Source organism: Oncorhynchus nerka, linkage group LG2, assembly GCF_034236695.1.
Source record: "Oncorhynchus nerka isolate Pitt River linkage group LG2, Oner_Uvic_2.0, whole genome shotgun sequence".
NCBI lineage: Eukaryota > Metazoa > Chordata > Actinopteri > Salmoniformes > Salmonidae > Oncorhynchus > Oncorhynchus nerka.
In genome coordinates, this window is record NC_088397.1 from 94,530,825 (window position 1) to 94,549,805 (window position 18,981).

General features: G+C 44.2%; 1 protein-coding gene across 1 annotated transcript in view; it reads right to left on the bottom strand.

The window, feature by feature from the left end:
• The window catches only part of LOC115131901 (E3 ubiquitin-protein ligase RNF123), a 296,244-nt gene that overhangs the window by 271,398 nt on the left and 5,865 nt on the right, over positions 1 to 18,981 (bottom strand). The window contains exons 4-14 of the mRNA XM_065004357.1: positions 17,647 to 17,726; positions 14,769 to 14,866; positions 14,263 to 14,317; positions 14,031 to 14,116; positions 13,097 to 13,183; positions 12,925 to 12,992; positions 12,521 to 12,761; positions 11,846 to 11,950; positions 6,675 to 6,800; positions 6,315 to 6,407; positions 1,791 to 1,864 (exon numbers count right to left, since the gene is read on the bottom strand). Coding sequence (XP_064860429.1) covers positions 1,791 to 1,864; positions 6,315 to 6,407; positions 6,675 to 6,800; positions 11,846 to 11,950; positions 12,521 to 12,761; positions 12,925 to 12,992; positions 13,097 to 13,183; positions 14,031 to 14,116; positions 14,263 to 14,317; positions 14,769 to 14,866; positions 17,647 to 17,726 — 1,113 coding nt within the window. The remainder of the gene's footprint in view (positions 1 to 1,790; positions 1,865 to 6,314; positions 6,408 to 6,674; positions 6,801 to 11,845; positions 11,951 to 12,520; positions 12,762 to 12,924; positions 12,993 to 13,096; positions 13,184 to 14,030; positions 14,117 to 14,262; positions 14,318 to 14,768; positions 14,867 to 17,646; positions 17,727 to 18,981) is intronic.

An 18,981-nucleotide genomic window follows, 5' to 3' on the forward strand; every position in this document is an offset into this window, starting at 1 on the left:
CCGCGGGCCGGATACGGCCCGTCAGCACATTTGGCCCGGCCTCTGAACAATACCAGAGACGCTATCGAATTTTTTTCCTATTTGGCCTCCAGAAAAAAATCCTAGGCCCGGCCCTGTCAAAGAGAGAACGGAATAATGGCGAAAAGGTTAGGTAAGAGAAAAATTGATTCAGAATGCAGGGTATTTAACCTGCAGTGGACAAACTATTTTTTTTTTGTTCAATGCAAAGAAAAGGCTGTTTGTCTCATCTGTCAAGAGACGGTGGCGGTATTCAAAGAATACAATCTTCGCCGACACTATGACAAGTACGATAGCTTGCAAGGCCAAATACGAGCAGACAAACTCTCAAAGCTAAAAAGTGGACTACTATCTCAGCAGAATACATTTGTACGCCAAGCTCAGCTGAACCAGGCATCCGTTCGGGCCAGCTTTCGGGTTGCTAAACTGATAGCAAGAAGCGGTAAGCCTTTCACTGACGGAGAGTTTGTTAAGAAATGTATGGATGCTGTCGCGGAGGAGGTGTGTCCCGAGAAGAAAGATGCATTTAATGCCGTAAGTCTGTCGGCGAGTACAATCACCAGACGCGTTGAAGAAATCGGGAGTAATGTATATGCCCAGCTGCAGCAGAAGACGAAAGAATTTGACTTTTTTTCATTAGCACTGGATGAGAGCACGGACGTGCAAGACAAAGCGCAACTGCTCATTTTTATTCCCAGCCTTCATATCAGTTTGAGTTGGCTGAGTTACAGAACTGTGATGTTCTGAAAGACGCATTCAAGCCCAACAGTCTCATTGACTTCTATGCCGCCCTCCCAAACGACACATATCCAAACATCAAAAAACACGCAATGAAAATGTCCACAGTTTTTGGCAGCACGTATATCTGCGAGAAAACCTTTTCTCGCATGAAACTGCTGAAAACCCCGATGAGATCAAGATTGACAGATGAACATTTGCATCAGTGCTTGAGACTGGCTGTAACTAGAATGGAACCTGATATTCAACTTCTCACCAGCCAGATGCAGGCCCACAGTTCACACTGATGAACATACATAGGTAAGCTCACTTTTCTGACTTGAATGAGTCATTCTGAGCATAAACAAGTATAATCATAATAAAATCTACTGGGATAAAATCCATCTTTACAACCATACTGGTAGTGAAATGTATTGTGCTGTGTAGGTGCTGTATCACTTAGTTCAGTTTCTCAACCTGCTTCTTTTGTGGTTTTCACAGGGAAGTTGATGAGAGAGCTGCAAACAGCAGTGTCTACAAGCCTACTGGAACCTACAAAAGGATTATAAGGAAGGAACACAAGAACTTTAAGAGACTGCTCATATGTGTCAGAGAGATTCTGCTCTGACAACTGAGCTGAACTTTTATCTGTTAAGATTGTGCATGGCACGACAGAAAGTTAATGTTCCATGGCTTTTTTTTCTTATGAAGAACCCAGAGAGAGTTATTATTTATTTCCTGTTTTTCTGTGAAGAACTCAGAGAGGGTTATTTAGTTATTATTTATTTCATTAATAGTGTTATTATTTGTTTCCTGACTTTTTTTCTGTAAAGAACCTGGAAAGGGTTATTTGGTTATGTGTGGCTTTCTGGAAAACAATACATTTTTTAAGCTCCCCTACGATCGTCACACTTTTTCTGTTACAAAGTGACACCGGCCCCCCATCAGAGAAGGGAAAAGTTATGTGGCCCTCACAGGAAAAAGTTTGGGGACCCCTGACTTAGTGTGATAATTATGAAGCATAATAAGCACTTCATTAACCAATGAAAGGATATAGAACATTGCTGAGCAGATACTTCCTGGACTTCTCATGGCGCAGAATAGCTGTCGTCAAACGAAGGTAGTGAATCTGGAGAAAGTCATAGAAGACAAATTACAAGTCATATGCAGTCACAATTACCATTACAATACATTGAATATACACACCCCAAACCCACCCAGGACCCCCCAGTGGGGGCCATCCCGAGTGCTTTATGGACTGTTTGAAATATTTCGATGGATGCGGATTGTGATGCTAGGAGTACCGGTAAATGTATTTAGAACCCACTCCCACCCCCAGGACCCACCAACCCCCACCCCCACCCCAGTAAATAACAGCAGAGCTGCTGGACATTTTTAACCACCTCACCCAGATTGTAACCTCAACAAGCTCTCCTCTGCTAAATGTGACAAGGACGAAATGAAACAGATCCTACTCCTAAACACACACACACACACACTCTCTCTCTCTCTCTGCTCTGAACCATGACAAGGACAAACTGAAAGACACCCAACTCCTTCACAAACACAGCTGCTCCTTTGACGCATCTAAAGGTTAAACATCAACGTCGTAAATTATTAATTTTTTAATTTACGAGATACTTTTTGAATTAAGCAACTATGGATATCACACCAAGGTGATATCTGATTGACTGTTTATCATCTCCTCCTCTGTGTCCTTCATGCTGACTGGAATATGTTCAAAAAGATTCATCCACCCAGGACTCATCCATCCACATTGAGGAATATATGTTACCAGTCACAGGCTTCAATAGGAAATGTGTTGATGATGTGCCCACAATAACAATAATAATCATCATGAACCGGACATACCCCAACCAAAAACCCTGGATGAACGGAGATATCCGTGCTGAGAGGCAGGACTGCAGCATTCAATGTCATCAGGGTTTGTTCTGCTGACTCGGTGGAGCGACGCGTTCAAGGCAAGCAGGTACGACCCACCCACTCCCCAGGTCCCACCCACTCCCCAGGTCCCACCCCCCCCAGGTCCCACCCACTCCCCAGGTCCCACCCACTCCACAGGACCCCCCCCAGGATCCACCCACTCCCACCCCCCAGGACCCACCCACCCCCCACAAATCCATTAGGGACGCATAGAGCCACTACAGACTCAAACTTGAATTGATGTTCGACAACTCAGACTCCGCATTGCATGATGCAAGGACTACAGACTATCCAGAACTCATCTCGTCTTTATTGAAGACTCATCTCTTCAGTAGGTCCTATGATTGAGTGTAGTCTGGCCCAGGAGTGTGAAGGTGAACGGAAAGGCACTGGGAGCAATGAACTGCCCTTGCCGTCTCTGCCTGGCTAGTTCCCCTCTCTCCACTGGGATTCTCTGCCTCTAACCCTATTTACAGGGGCTGAGTCACTGGCTTACTGGTGCTCTTCCATGCCATCCCTAGGAGGGGTGCGTCACTTGAGTGGGTTGAGTCACTGCTGTGGTCTTCCTGCCTGGGTTGGCGCCCCCCCCCCTTGGGTTGTGCCGTGGCGGAGGTCTTTGTGGGCTACACTCAGCCTTGTCTCAGGATGGTAAGTTGGTGGTTGAAGATATCCCTCTAGTGGTGTGGGGGCTGTGCTTTGGCAAAGTGGGTGGGGTTATATCCTTCCTGTTTGGCCCTGTCCGGGGGCATCATCGGATGGGGCCACAGTGTCTCCTGACCCTTCCCGTCTCAGCCTCCAATATTTATGCTGCAGTAGTTTATGTGTCGGGGGGATAGGATCCGTCTGTTTTATCTGGAGTATTTCTCCTGTCCTGTGTGAATTTAAGTATGCTCTCTAATTATCTCTCAGAGGACCTGAGCCCTAGGACCATGCCTCAGGACTACCTGGCCTGATGACTTCTTGCTGTCCACAGTCCACCTGGCTGTGCTGCTGCTCCAGTTTCAACTGTTCTGACTGTGGCTATGGAACCCTGACCTGTTCACAGGATGTGCTACCTGTCCCAGACCTGCTGTTATCAACTCTCTAGAGACAGCAGGAGCGGTAGAGATACTCTCAATGATTGGCTATGAAAAGCCAAATGACATTTACTCCTGAGGTGCTGACCTGCTGCACCCTCGACAACTGATTATTATTATTTGACCCTGCTGGTCATCTATGAACGTTTGAACATCTTGGTCATGTTCTGTTATAATCTCCTGTTGGTCATCTATGAACGTTTGAACATCTTGGTCATGTTCTGTTATAATCTCCTGTTGGTCATCTATGAACGTTTGAACATCTTGGTCATGTTCTGTTATAATCTCCTGTTGGTCATCTATGAACGTTTGAACATCTTGGTCATGTTCTGTTATAATCTCCTGTTGGTCATCTATGAACATTTGAACATCTTGGTCATGTTCTGTTATAATCTCCTGTTGGTCATCTATGAATGTTTGAACATCTTGGCCATGTTCTGTTATAATCTCCTGTTGGTCATCTATGAACGTTTGAACATCTTTGTCATGTTCTGTTATCATCTCCACCCGGCACAGCCAGAAGAGGACTGGCCACCCCTCATAGCCTGGTTCCTCTCTAGGTTTCTTCCTAGGTTTTGGCCTTTCTAGGGAGTTTTTCCTAGCCACCGTGCTTCTACACCTGCATTTCTTGCCGTTTGGGGTTTTAGGCTGGGTTTCTGTACAGCCCTTTGAGATATCAGCTGATGTATGAAGGGCTTTATAAATCAATTTGATGTCTCAATTGTCTCAAGGCTTAAAAGTCATTTAACCAGTCTCCTCCCCTTCATCTACACTGATTGAAGTGGATTTAACAAGTGACATCAATAAGGGATCATAGCTTTTCACCTGGATATACCTGGTCAGACTACGTCATGGACCGAGCAGCTGTTCTTAAATGTTTTGCACACTCAGGGTACACCATGCGTATCCTGTACATTGCACTACTAAAACTAAGAACTAGTGTGACAGTGGACCCACACCTGAAAACTCTCCCGCTGCTGCTGTTATACATAGCTTACAATTTGGCTCATTCAACCCACCCTCCTCTCCTTTGTAACTATGTCCCCAGGTCATTGCTGTAATTTACAATGTCTTCTCAGTAAACTTACCTGGTAAAATAAGGGCTAAATAAAAATAAAAACATTGGACCCACAACAGAGAATTCTCCCTCTGCAGCTGTTACACATGGTGCCATTGTGAAAACACAAACATGACAGGATGGGACTCACCTGTGTGTGAGAGTGCAGCAAAAGGACTGATCTCAGTCTCTGAGACAGGAAATGATTACAGGGCTACGCTTCAAACACGTAAAAAAAAAAAAAAAAAAGGACACACCCTTCTCCACTTAGCCTTATGGGGGAATCCCTGCGGCCATCTTTGCCGTTGGCCCAAACAATTAGCTAAGCGAGGGGAAGTTGGCAACGTTATCCCATCAGCCCTCATTTGTGATCGAGTTTGCGAGTGTACAATTATGTTCACGTCGAGGCCTGAAACGCCCCATAATTCAATTTGCGATGATTGTACATCCGCTAAGAAGAGTCAGTCGTAACTTAAAACCTCAACGTCAATATGGAAAAGTCAACAAGTGTAAGTTAAAACTAAACGTAAATCAGTTAAAGACGGTGCTACTAATGCATGATGGCAAAAACACGTCTCGTAAAAAGTAAATGGTGTTTTTGTTTGGTTAGCTAGCGCATAAAAAACTTTCCCTGTCATTTTGGATTTACCTGATATCGTCGGATGGCTAGTATTCGATGTCCGCGGATGCTTCGTCTTCTAGCCAAGATATGAAATCAATCATAATTGACAGCAGAGCATATAAACCACACACACAATCGCTACCGGTGGTTCCATGACGACTGAAAACCACAACCGGTGGTTCCATGACGACTGAAAACCACAACCGGTGGTTCCATGACGACTGAAAACCACAACCGGTGGTACCATGACGACTGAAAACCACAACCGGTGGTTCCATGACGACTGAAAACCACAACCGGTGGTACCATGACGACTGAAAACCACAACCGGTGGTTCCATGACGACTGAAAACCACAACCGGTGGTTCCATGACGACTGAAAACCACAACCGGTGGTTCCATGACGACTGAAAACCACAACCGGTGGTTCCATGACGACTGAAAACCACAACCGGTGGTTCCATGACGACTGAAAACCACAACCGGTGGTTCCAACCGGTGGTTCCATGACGACTGAAAACCACAACCGGTGGTACCATGACGACTGAAAACCACAACCGGTGGTACCATGACGACTGAAAACCACAACCGGTGGTACCATGACGACTGAAAACCACAACCGGTGGTACCATGACGACTGACAACCACAACCGGTGGGACAAAGGAGTGACATTTCCTTTGCTCCTTTCCCTGCAAGTGGTCAACTCAATACATGTAAATCAGAAGTGTCCACTTAATTTGAGAGCTGAGGGGAGAGGGTATGTCTTATGTGTTTGGAATGCAGCCCAGGTATGGTATGGAGGGGGTGGGGGCCGGAGTCTAAGACAGGAAGTAAATCCACAGGTATGCTAGAGTATGGTCCGTGGGTGTGGCATCCTACCTGGAAGCCCAAGTCTGGGATGATGGGGGAGAATCTATAGGCCCTCAGCAGTGACATCATCAGCTGCTTCAGACACTCGTTCACCTCGTAGTCCTGTACGGGGAGAGTCATTGCATTCAGAAAAAGATTACATTTTGCACATTAGGCCCCAATCCTACCTCGAGAGTTAATTGCACAAATCTACCATTGCCATCAACGCATGATTTACACAAACATTTGAGTTAAGCGATAAAGATTTTCAAACTAGGATTGGCCAAACGCAGGTGCAGGAGATATGTTCAGCTAGCGTTGGCTACATGCTAGGCCAGAGGCTCACCTCACCTTAGGGTTAGAGGTAAAGGGTAGAGGGTAGGTACTGACCTCCATGAGAAGCCAGAAGAGGTCCAGAAGCTGCTGGATGAGAGGGTGTTCGTCCACTGAGCCACCCCCCTCCAGAATACCCAGCAGGAAGTTCATCAGCACATCTTCTACTAGATACACCTTACACTGTGGAGACAGACCCTCAACATGTGACACTGTGGAGACAGACCCTCAACATGTGACACTGTGGAGACAGACCCTCAACATGTGACACTGTGGAGACAGACCCTCAACATGTGACACTGTGGAGACAGACCCTCAACATGTGACACTGTGGAGACAGACCCTCAACATGTGACACTGTGGAGACAGATATTCAACATATCACACACGAGACTAGAGACAATAATACACACGAGATAAATGACATGAACACCATTTGATTCCGATACCTTCAACTGACCACAATGTGAACCACATTGCAGAATCAATGTCCAAATCATATTGTCCCAAAAAAAGGACAAAATGTCCACCAGTTTCAGCTGCAGTCATTTAACGGTGGGAACACCCCCAAAAATACGGAGAAAGAAAAAAACTCATCTGTGGAGGCGCACATAACAAGTAATGAATAGGAAACAAACTGACAAGCCAATAGTAGAACAGTTGATTAACCTAGTCGGCTTGTTGTTGTGCCTTCTATATGCCAGAGAAATATCCCTCTCGGGGCGCGTTTAAGTTACGAGTGCCATAGGGAAGGAAACATGCATTCAGACAACGCACAACAACTCATAATACGATCGTAGGGAAAATAGCCGTTTTAATGGCATTGGTTAAAAAATTCAAAAAGACGAGCCCAGATTTCCATTCCTACTTTGTCAATTTCTCAACTTCTTAAAACCCAGAGTTTTTAGCAGCGGTATGGTTGAGTACATGACTGCCACAATTCGCATGAGTGCATAATATAGTTTAGCAAGAGTAGTGGCAGCCAGGGAAAGGGTTGAGGGAAAATGGTGACGTTAAGTGTTTATTTTTGTCTGTGATAAGTACAGGCAGGGGGACGTGTTACCCCACCGGGTGATGGGTTACCCCAAGTTACCCTGAAAAGGGTAGGCCTACATTACATTCACTGTGTTTATGCATGTGTTTTCGGGGACATAAAATAAATATAATGCTAACTAGTTAAAATATCACATTTGGGATCTAGTTAATGATTAACCCAATAGGGTTAATGCAGATAAATGGGCAACCCCATGCTTCAGCCTATTTATAGCCACTACACTGTATCAGTTGGGCTTCAGGTGATAATGCTTATTGCTTATCATATTCTTTTATTTCACCTTTATTTAACCAGGTAGGCCAGTTGAGAACAGGTTCTCATTTACAACTGCGACCTGGACAAGATCAAGCAATGCAGTGCAACAAAAACAGAGTCACACAGTTATAAAAAACATAGTCAATAATACAATAGAAAAAGTCTATATACAGTGAGTGCAAATGAGGTAGGATAAGGGAGTTAAGGCAATAAATAGGCCATAGTGGTGAAGTAATTACAATTTAGCAATTAAACACTGGAGTGGTAGATGTGCAAGTAGACATACTGGGGGTGCAAAGGTGCAAAATAAATCAAATAAATAACAGTATGGGGATGAGGTAGTTGGATGGGCTATTTACAGATGGGCTATGTACAGGTACAGTGATCTGTGAGCTGCTCTGACAGCTGGTGCTTAAAGTTAGAGAGGGAGATAGGAGTCTCCAACTTCAGTGAATTTTGCAGTTCGATCCAGTCATTGGCAGCAGAAAACTGGAAGGAAAGGCGGCCAAAAGAAGAGTTGGCTTTGGGGATGACCAGTGAGATACACCTGCTGGAGTGCGTGCTACGGGTGGGTGCTGCTATGGTGACCAGTGAGCTGAGATAAGGCGGGGCTTTACCTAGAAAATACATAGATGACCTGGAGCCAGTGGGTTTTGTGACGAATATGAAGCGAGGGCCAGCCAACGAGAGCATACAGGTCGCAGTGGTGGGTAGTATATGGGGCTTTGGTGACAAAACGAATGGCACTGTGATAGACTGCATCCAGTTTGCAGAGTAGAGTGTTGGAGGCTATTTTGTAAATGACATCGCCGAAGTCAAGGATTGGTAGGATAGTCAGTTTTACGAGGGTATGTTAAGGCAGCATGAGTGAAGGATGCTTTATTGCAAAATAGGAAGCCGATTATAGATTCTTTAAATCAGCGTATTTCTCCAAAGCTCAGTTGTCCTGAGTCTGCACAACTCTGCCAGGACCTAGGATCAAGGGAGACACTCAAGTATTTGAAAACTATATCTCTTGACACATTGATGAAAATAATCAGAGTCTCTAAACCGTCAAGCTGCATACTGGACCCTATTCCAACAAAACTACTGAAAGAACTGCTTCCTGTGCTTGGCCTTCCTATGTTGAATATAATAAAACGGCTCTATCTACCAGATGTGTACCAAACTCACTAAAAGTGACAGTAATAAAGCCTCTCTTGAAAAAGCCAAACCTTGACCCAGAAAATATTTTTTAAACTATCGGTCTATATCGAATCTCCCATTCCTCTCAACATTTTTGGAAAAAAAAACTGAATGCCTTCCTGAAGACAAACCATGTAAACAAAACACTTCAGTCTGGTTGTAGACCCCATCTTAGAACTGAGGCTGCACTCGTGAAGGTGGTATACGACCTTTTAATGGCATCAGACCAAGGCTCTGCATCGGTCCTCGTGCTCTAAAACCTTAGTGCTGCTTTTGATGCCATCGATCACCACGTTTTTTGGGGGAGAGACTGGAAACCCAAAATAGTCTACACGGACAAGTTCTGGCATGGTTTAGATCTTATGTCGGAAAGATATCAGTTTGTCTCTGTGGATGTTTTGTCTTCTGTAAATTCCGGTGTTCCTCAAGGCTTCGTTTTATGACCACTATTGTTTTCACAATATATTTTACCTCTTGGAGATGTCATTTGAAAACATAATGTTAACGTTCACTGCTATGCGGCCGACAAACAGCTGTACATTTCAATGAAACATGGTGAAGCCCCAAAATTACCCTTCCTAGAAGCCTGTGTTTCAGACATAAGGAAGTGGATGGCGGCAAATGTTTTGCTTTTAAACTCTGTCAAAACAGAGATGCTTGTTCTAGGTCCCAAGAAACAAAGAGATCTTCTGTTGGATCTGACAATTAATCTTGATGGTTGTACAGTCATCTCAAATAAAACTGAAAGACCCCGGCGTTACTCTGGACACTGATCTCTCTTTTGACAAACATATCAAGACTGTTCCAAGGACAGCTTTTTTCCATCTACGTAACACTGCAAAAACCTGAAACTTTCTGTCCAAAAATGAAGCTGAATAATGATTCCATGCTTTTATTACTTCTAGGTTAGACTACTGCAATGCTCTACTTTCCGGCTACCAGGATAAAGCACTAAATACACTTCAGTTAGTGCTAAACACGGCTACTAGAATCTTGACTAGAACCAGAAAATGTGATCATATTACTCCAGTGCTAGCCTCTCTACACTGGCTTCCTGTTAAGGCAAGGGCTGATTTCAAGGTTTTACTGCTAACCTACAAAGCATTACATGGGCTTGCTCCTACCTATCTCTCTGATTTGGTCATGTCGTACATACCTACACGTACGCTACGGTCACAAGACGCAGGCCTCCTTATTGTCCCTAGAATTTCTAAGCAAACAGCTGGAGGCAGGGCTTTCTCCTATAGAAATACATTTTTATGGAATGTTCTGCCTATCCATGTGAGAGACGCAGGCTCAGTCTCAAAATTTAAGTCTTTATTGAAGACTCATCTCTTCAGTAGATCCTATGAATAAGTGTAGTCTGGCCCAGGAATATGAAGGTGAATGGAAAGGCTCTGGAGCAACGAACTGCCTTTGCTGTCTCTGCCTGGTCAGTTTCCCTCTTTCCACTTGGATTCTCTGCCTCTAACCCTATTACAGGGGCTGAGTCACTGGCTTACTGGTGCTCTTCCATGCCGTTCCTAGGAGGGGTGCGTCACTTGAGTGGGTTGAGTCACTGACATGATCTTCCTGTCCGGTTTGGCGCACCCCCTTGAGTTCGTGACGTGGAGGAGATCTTCGTGGGTTATACTCAGCCTTGTCTCAGGATAGTAAGTTGGTGTTTGAATAGTGGTGTGGATGCTGTGCTTTGGCAAAGTTTGTTTGACCCTGTCCGGGGTATCGTCGGACGGGGGCCACAGTGTCTCCCGACCCCTCCCGTCTCAGCCTCCAGTATTTATGCTGCAATAGTTTGTGTTGGGGGGCTAGGGTCAATCTGTTATATCTGGAGTATTTCTCCTGTCTAATCTGGTGTCCTGTATGAATTTAAGTCGCCCCCTCCCCCCTGGCCTGATGACTCCTTGCTATCCCCAGTCCACCTGGTCGTGCTGCTGCTCCAGTTTCAACTGTTCTGCCTGCGGCTATAGAATCCTCACCTGTTCACCGGACGTGCTACCTGTCCCAGACCTGCTGTTTTCAACTCTAGAGACAGCAGGAGTGGTAGAGATACTCTTAATGATCGGCTATGAAAAGCCAACTGACATTTACTCCTGAGGTGCTGACTTGCTGCACCCTCGACAACTACTGTGATTTATTTTGAACATCTTGGCCATTTCTGACCCTGTTGGTCATTTATTTGAACATCTTTGTCATGTTCTGAACATCTTGGCCATGTTCTGTTCCTCTCTAGGTTTCTTCCTAGGCCTTTCCTTTCTAGGGAGTTTTTCCAAGCCACCGTGCTGCTTCTACACCTGCATTGCTTGCTGTTTGGGCTTTTAGGCTGGGTTTCTGTACAGCCCTTTGAGATATCAGCTGATGTACGAAGGGCTTTATAAATAAATTTGATGTCTCAATTGTCTCAAGGCTTAAAAGTCATTTAACCAGTCTCCTCCCCTTCATCTACACTGATTGAAATGGATTTAACAGGTGACATCAATAAGGGATCATAGCTTTTCACCTGGATATACCTGGTCAGACTACGTCATGGACCGAGCAGCTGTTCTTAAATGTTTTGCACACTCAGGGTACACCATGCATATCCTGTACATTGCACTACTAAAACTAAGAACTAGTGTGACAGTGGACCCACACCTGAAAACTCTCCGTCTGCTGCACCTTGATATATCAGCTGATCTAAGAATGGCTTTTTAAATCAATTTGATTGAAAAGTTTGATTCAACGACTCTTCACTCACCATAAGTGGGGCAAAGTAGTTAAAGATGTGTGCCAGAGTCACTAGGGTGGTGGGTTCTCCATGTAGGCTCCAGCAGGCACTGTCTTTCTCCAGCACCTTCTCCTCCTGTTGGGAACGGACAAAGGGGAGAGAACGGTCGACATATGATGGACTAACAATTCTGGAAACTTCCACAAATGAAAATGGTTTATTGGACTCCCGGAGTAAGGAAAATAAGCAGGTAATTCTGGGAAAACTATTTAGACACAAATGTAAATGGTTTATTGGATTCCCGGAGTAAGGAAAATAAGCAGGTAATTCTCTCTATTTCTGAAACATATTTAGACACAAATGTAAATGGTTTATTTCTGAAAGGAAAATAAGCAGGTAATTTAGACATATTTAGACACAAATGTAAATGGTTTATTGGATTCCCGGAGTAAGGAAAATAAGCAGGTAATTCTCTAACCGGGGATTTCTGAAACATATTTAGACACAAATGTATCGGAAGATACGTTAATAAATGACCATTTTAAAACAGTATTCACTTACATAGTACTCATACTATCGCATTTGGTAAATACCCTGCACGATGAAGCAGAATTGAGCACTCTAGAACCTGCTGTTGAACAATAAAATAGCGAATCGACCGCTTTGTTGATGTTTTAAATTCCAGATAACCTCCTTCAATGTTACCTGTGTGTCTAAGGTGGTAGACAGGACTGTCTTGATATAACCTAGCAGTTTGTGAGCCCTGAGCAGGTCTGCAGTTGGAGGGTTCTGGAGGGGCAGGTAGCCCTCTACGGGGTATCTGAGGGGACGACTGCCGAAGTTGAACGCCACGGACTCCTTAAAGGACAGGCTGATAGCAGGGAAATAGGCCACACCCGGACCCATCTTAATATTACTAAACGCTGTGCCCAGTGACTGGCCATTCCTGAGAGAGGGAATTGAAGAGACGGAGAATAAAAGATACTTTAATATCCATTATACAAAAGAAATTAACATTACAATATATCAAAACATGAGAATACGGTAAACGAGCAGGTAAAAAAATTAAAACATCACAATAATGTGATTAGAAAACAGTGATAACTTACAGACAGAATGTGATGGTTCCCTCGTCAAGGTCTATCAAACAGCTCACTATGTCTCCAGCGGCCCATGACTACAAAACAAGAAACGCGTCAGGACATTACATTCGCTACATTAGCTAGCACACGACCCCATAATAAAAACGTTGAGCTTGATGAACCATTGTGATCTTCTCACCTTGCCATAGTTAGTCGTCGTCACGTTCCACTTCCTGACTCGGTTTCCATCGTAAGCGTACGAGTCTGGAGTGTCACCCACACCTTCCTGATAAAAAGAGAGAAAACACACATTGCAGTACCACTGTACACCAGCGGAGGCTGCTGAGGGGAGGACGGCTCATAAGAATGGCTGGAACAGAGTGAATGGAATGACATCAAACTCATGGAACAACGCGTTTGATTCCATTCCCTCCTCCCCAACTAAGGTACCACCAGCCTCCTGTGCTATACACACCCTCCCGATGAAAGACAAAACATATGCTGGACACAACATATAAAAAGTGTGGGTCCCATGTTTCATGACCTGAAATAGAGCCCAGAAATTAGCCCAGAAATGTTCAATATGCACAAAAAGCTTAATGCTCAGTTTGTGCAAACATTTGTTTACATCCCTGTTAGTGAGCATTTCTCCTTTGCCAATATAAATCCATCCACCTGACAGGTGTGACATATCAAGAAACTGATCATTATACAGGTGCGCCTTGTGCTGGAGACAATAACAGGCCACTATAAAATGTGCAGGTTTGTCACACAACGCCACCGATGTCGCAAGTAGAAGCGTGCAATTGGCATGCTGACTGCAGGAATGTCCACCAAACCTGTTGCACAGAGAATTGAATCGTCACAGTGCCCCTACTCTACCTCCAGGTTGTCACAGTGCCCCTACTCTACCTCCAGGTTGTCACAGTGCCCCTACTCTACCTCCAGGTTGTCACAGTGCCCCTACTCTACCTCCAGGTTGTCACAGTGCCCCTACTCTACCTCCAGGTTGTCACAGTGCCCCTACTCTACCTCCAGGTTGTCACAGTGCCCCTACTCTACCTCCAGGTTGTCACAGTGCACCACCCTATCAGTGCCTCAGCATACGTTTCTGGTTATAAGAATGATCTTACCTCCTGGTTGAACCTGCAGTTCAGAGTGCACCATCCTATCTGCATCAGGCCCTGTGACGAGATCAGCACCTCGTACGCCCATTTCCCTGGAATCCATGGTAACAGTAGTCAACGTTAGCCATGCTTCTGTACCAACATGAAATTTGTCTGATTTTTTTAATTTTTATATTAAGATGTGTACATTCAGTGAAAATATGATAGTGTAGAATTGTCTTGATTCTGAAGCATTTACCTCTGTATACACAGGTAGTAGCTCTAATGGAACTGAAATTGCTATGACCTATGACCTGGAAAGAAGAATTTTAAAAAACAATGACCAAACAGTGACAACATATGAAAGGGAAAAAAACAAAAACAGATTTTTTAGGTACAACATGAAAATGATTCTAGATCACTTTGAGTCGATTCTTAGAACGTATTCCAAAATTCTAGTAAACGTATTCCAAAATTCTAGTAAACGTATTCCAAAATTCTAGTAAACGTATTCCAAAATTCTAGTAAACGTATTCCAAAATTCTAGTAAACGTATTCCAAAATTCTAGTAAACGTATTCCAAAATTCTAGTAAATCCAACCATTGTATCATTTAGCAGACACTCTTATCCAGAGCAACTTACATTTTGAGAGCATACATTTTCATAACAGTCCCCCCCCTGTGGGATTTCAGGAACCCATAACCCTGGCATTGCAAGCGCCATGCTCTACCCACTGAGCCCAACCCCAATGCTATGTTTCTCACCCCCAGCAGATCATCATCCACGAACAGGAGGCCCTCGAAGCCACTGGTGTGATCCAGGACCACGGTCAGAGGACCTAGACAACCATCCACTGGCTGATCTGGAGGACGAGGACAGGCTCTAGTATCAGTTTGGTGAGGGCCATGTACAGCACCAGTCAAAAGTTCTGACACATCTACTCATTCAAGGGTTATTCTTTATTTTTTTATTCTTTATTTTTTACATTGTAGAATAATAGTGAAGACACCAAATCTATGAAATGACTCAAATATTTTAACAAATTATTCAAAGTAGCCACCCTTTGCATGGATGACAGCTTTACACACTTGGCATTCTCACAACCAGCTTCATGAGGTAGTCACCTGGAATGCATTTCAATTAACAGGAGTGCCCTGTTAAAAGTTAATTAGTGGAATTTCATTCCTTCTAAATGCGTTTGAGCCAATCAGTTGCGTTGTGACATGGTAGGGTTGGTATACGGAGTATAGCACTATTTGGTAAAAGACCAAGTCCATATAATGACAAGAACAGCTCAAATAAGCAAAGAGAAACGACAGTCCATCATTACTTTAAGACATGAAGGTCAGTTAATGGGGAACATTTCAAAAACTTTCAAAGTTTCTTCAAGAGCAGTTGCAAAAACCATCCAGCGCTATGATGAAACCGGCTCTCATGAGGACCGCCACAGGAAAGGAAGACCCAGAGTTATCTCTGCTGTAGAGGATAAGATCATTAGAGTTAACTGGCTCTCATGAGGACCGCCACAGGAAAGGAAGACCCAGAGTTATCTCTGCTGCAGAAGATAAGTTCATTAGAGTTAACTGGCTCTCATGAGGACCGCCACAGGAAAGGAAGACCCAGAGTTACATCTACTGGCATAAATTGGCAATTAACAGCACCACAGATAGCACCTCACAGAGATCAAGTAACAAACACATCTCAACATCAACAGTGCAGAGGAGACTGCGTGAATCAGGTCTTCATGGTCAAATTGCTACAAAGAAACCACTACTAAAAGACATCAATAAGAAGAAGAGACTTGCTTGGGCCAAGAAACACGAGCTGTCGTTTGGTCCGAGGAATCTAAATTTGAGATTTTTGGTTCGAACCGCTGTGTCTTTGTGAGACACAGAGTAGGTGAACAGTATCTCCGCATCTATGGTTCCCACCGTGAAGCATGGAGGAGGAGGTGTGATGGTGCGTTGCTGGTGACACTGTTGGTGATTTATTTAGAATGCAAGGCACACTTAACCAGCATGGCTACCACATCATTCTGCAGTGATACGCCATCCCATCTGGTTTGTGCTTAGTGGGATTATCGTTTGTTTTTCAACAGGACAATGACCCAACACACCTCCAGGCTGTGTAAGGGCTATTTGACCAAGAAGGTGAGTGATGGAGTGCTGCATCAGATGACCTGGCCTCCACAATCACCTGACCTCAACCCAGTTGCGATGGTTTGGGATGAATTGGACTGCAGAGTGAACGACAAGCAGCCAACAAGTGTTCAGAATATGTGGGAACTCTTTCAAGACTGTTGGAAAAGCATTCCAAGTGAAGCTGGTTGAGAGAATGCCAAGAGTACAAAGCTGTCATCGAGGCAAATGGTGGCTACTTTGAAAAATCTAAAATATATTTGGATTTGTTTAACACTTGTTTTGGTTACTACATGATTCCATATGTGTTCATTTTTTTTTTTGGGGGGGGGGGGGGGGTTAATTGCAATCCAATAACCAATTACTTCATAAATAAATGCCACCGGCTAGGGTGGAGAGGACAATAGTCTTTACACCATAAACTGATAGCTTTATGAACATATGGGTCTGGTGTCCTCAGTAGAATAGTGTGTGTGTATACACCTCTGGTGTCCTCAGTAGAATAGTGTGTGTGTGTGTGTGTGTGTGTGTGTGTGTGTGTGTGTGTGTGTGTGTGTGTGTGTATACACCTCTGGTGTCCTCAGTAGAATAGTGTGTGTGTATACACCTCTGGTGTCCTCAGTAGAATAGTGTGTGTGTGTGTGTGTGTGTGTGTGTATACACCTCTGGTGTCCTCAGTAGAATAGTGTGTGTGTGTGTGTGTGTGTGTGTGTGTGTGTATACACCTCTGGTGTCCTCAGTAGAATAGTGTGTGTGTGTGTGTGTATACACCTCTGGTGTCCTCAGTAGAATAGTGTGTGTGGTGTGGTGTGTATACACCTCTGGTGTCCTCAGTAGAATAGTGTGTGTGTGTGTGTGTGTGTGTGTATACACCTCTGGTGTCCTCAGTAGAATAGTGTGTGTGGTGTGGTGTGTATACACCTCTGGTGTCCTCAGTAGAATAGTGTGTGTGTGTGGTGTGGTGTGTATACACCTCTGGTGTCCTCAGTAGAATAGTGTGTGTGGTGTGGTGTGTATACACCTCTGGTGTCCTCAGTAGAATAGTGTGTGTGGTGTGGTGTGTATACACCTCTGGTGTCCTCAGTAGAATAGTGTGTGTGGTGTGTGTGTGTATACACCTCTGGTGTCCTCAGTAGAATAGTGTGTGTGGTGTGGTGTGTATACACCTCTGGTGTCCTCAGTAGAATAGTGTGTGGTGTGGTGTGTATAGACCTCTGGTGTCCTCAGTAGAATAGTGTGTGGTGTGGTGTGTATACACCTCTGGTGTCCTCAGTAGAATAGTGTGTGGTGTGGTGTGTATACACCTCTGGTGTCCTCAGTAGAATAGTGTGTGTGTGTGTGTGTGTGTGTATACACCTCTGGTGTCCTCAGTAGAATAGTGTGTGTGTATACACCTCTGGTGTCCTCAGTAGAATAGTGTGTGTGTGTGTGTGTGTGTGTGTGTGTGTGTGTGTGTGTGTGTGTGTGTGTGTGTGTGTGTGTGTGTGTGTGTGTGAGTATACACCTCTGGTGTCCTCAGTAGGCTCTCCCTCAGTTAGCAGCCTCTCAAGATGAGCACCCAGGTCCTGGAAGCCCAGAGGTTTCCTAAGGATGGAAAAACAACCATCAGACAACATTCACCCCCTACTTGGCCTGATAGTGGTTTATTGTTGTTTTATCGGTTTGTGGTTGAATGTACTTATTTTATTTGTAAAGGAAGGTTCCGGAAGAGAGCTTAGATCCTTTCAAAAGTGCATTTCTGACACGTTTCGTTGACAATATTTTTGGGGGGGTCCAAGTACTTACTGTAGGTCGTTCTATAAAAGTGTTAGTGAAACCAAACCTTTCCACAGAGACCACCCCCCCCCCCCCCCCAGATGTTTCAGTGTTATCGTAGCCCTGAACTGACACACCTGATTCAACTAGTCAAGGGTTTGATGGTAATATTTTCACATGTTAATTATCAAGTGATCTGTGAAGAAAAAAAAGTTGTCCCACCTCATTTAAAACACTATAAACTTAGTAAGCACAGTCATGCTGGTGACTAGTGATTCGCAGGTCAGCTGTTTGGTCCTGTACAAATCTGTCGTTCTGACCCTGAACAGGCAGTAAACCCACAGTTCCTAGGCCTTCATTGAAAATAAGAATTTGTTCTTCACTGACTTGCCTGGTTAAATAAAGGTAAAATAAAATAAATAAAAGATAAGTCCCCCCCCCATCTCGCACCTTCACAATAATCACACATCAATCTCTTTTACCACTTCACCAAATCGTTCCCAAACATCATGTTCTGGCCCTCCCTTCACTTTGTATTCAGCTGACCATTTCACAGCTTTTCCCTTATTGAATTCGTGACATTATCTTCTTTAACCTTTATCTATGCAGGAATTGCGAGGGACACTTGGAGATCCAGAGAACCAGATCCAAAAAAGACATCCCAAGGTATCCTCATCAACAAGTAGTTCATCTTTCCTCCTGGTCTGTCTTCATACCCTATCTATAGAGCCACGGCGTGGGGGGGGAACCCGACACTGAGCCCCCTGGACTAGTGGGGAATGGGGACACATGGGTTCAAACTGTATCCGTTTCCCCCAATTTTTTATTTTATTTTTTACTTGGGAGCGTTTGCTTTCGCTTGATAGCCTGATGGAACGAGGTAGCCGAGGTTCGCACTCTTGGGACCATTTCCATTAGCTCCATTGCGCCAGGGTTAAACTCAATTCAGCAAAGGTTATTAAAAAAAAAAACAAAGACTTGAAAAGAAAACGAATACTATTTGAAGTTCGGTGGAGACGTGGAACAGTTGCTCCATGCCTCTATGATGCCACACACATCAATGTTACTTTTTTAAAAACTGTTG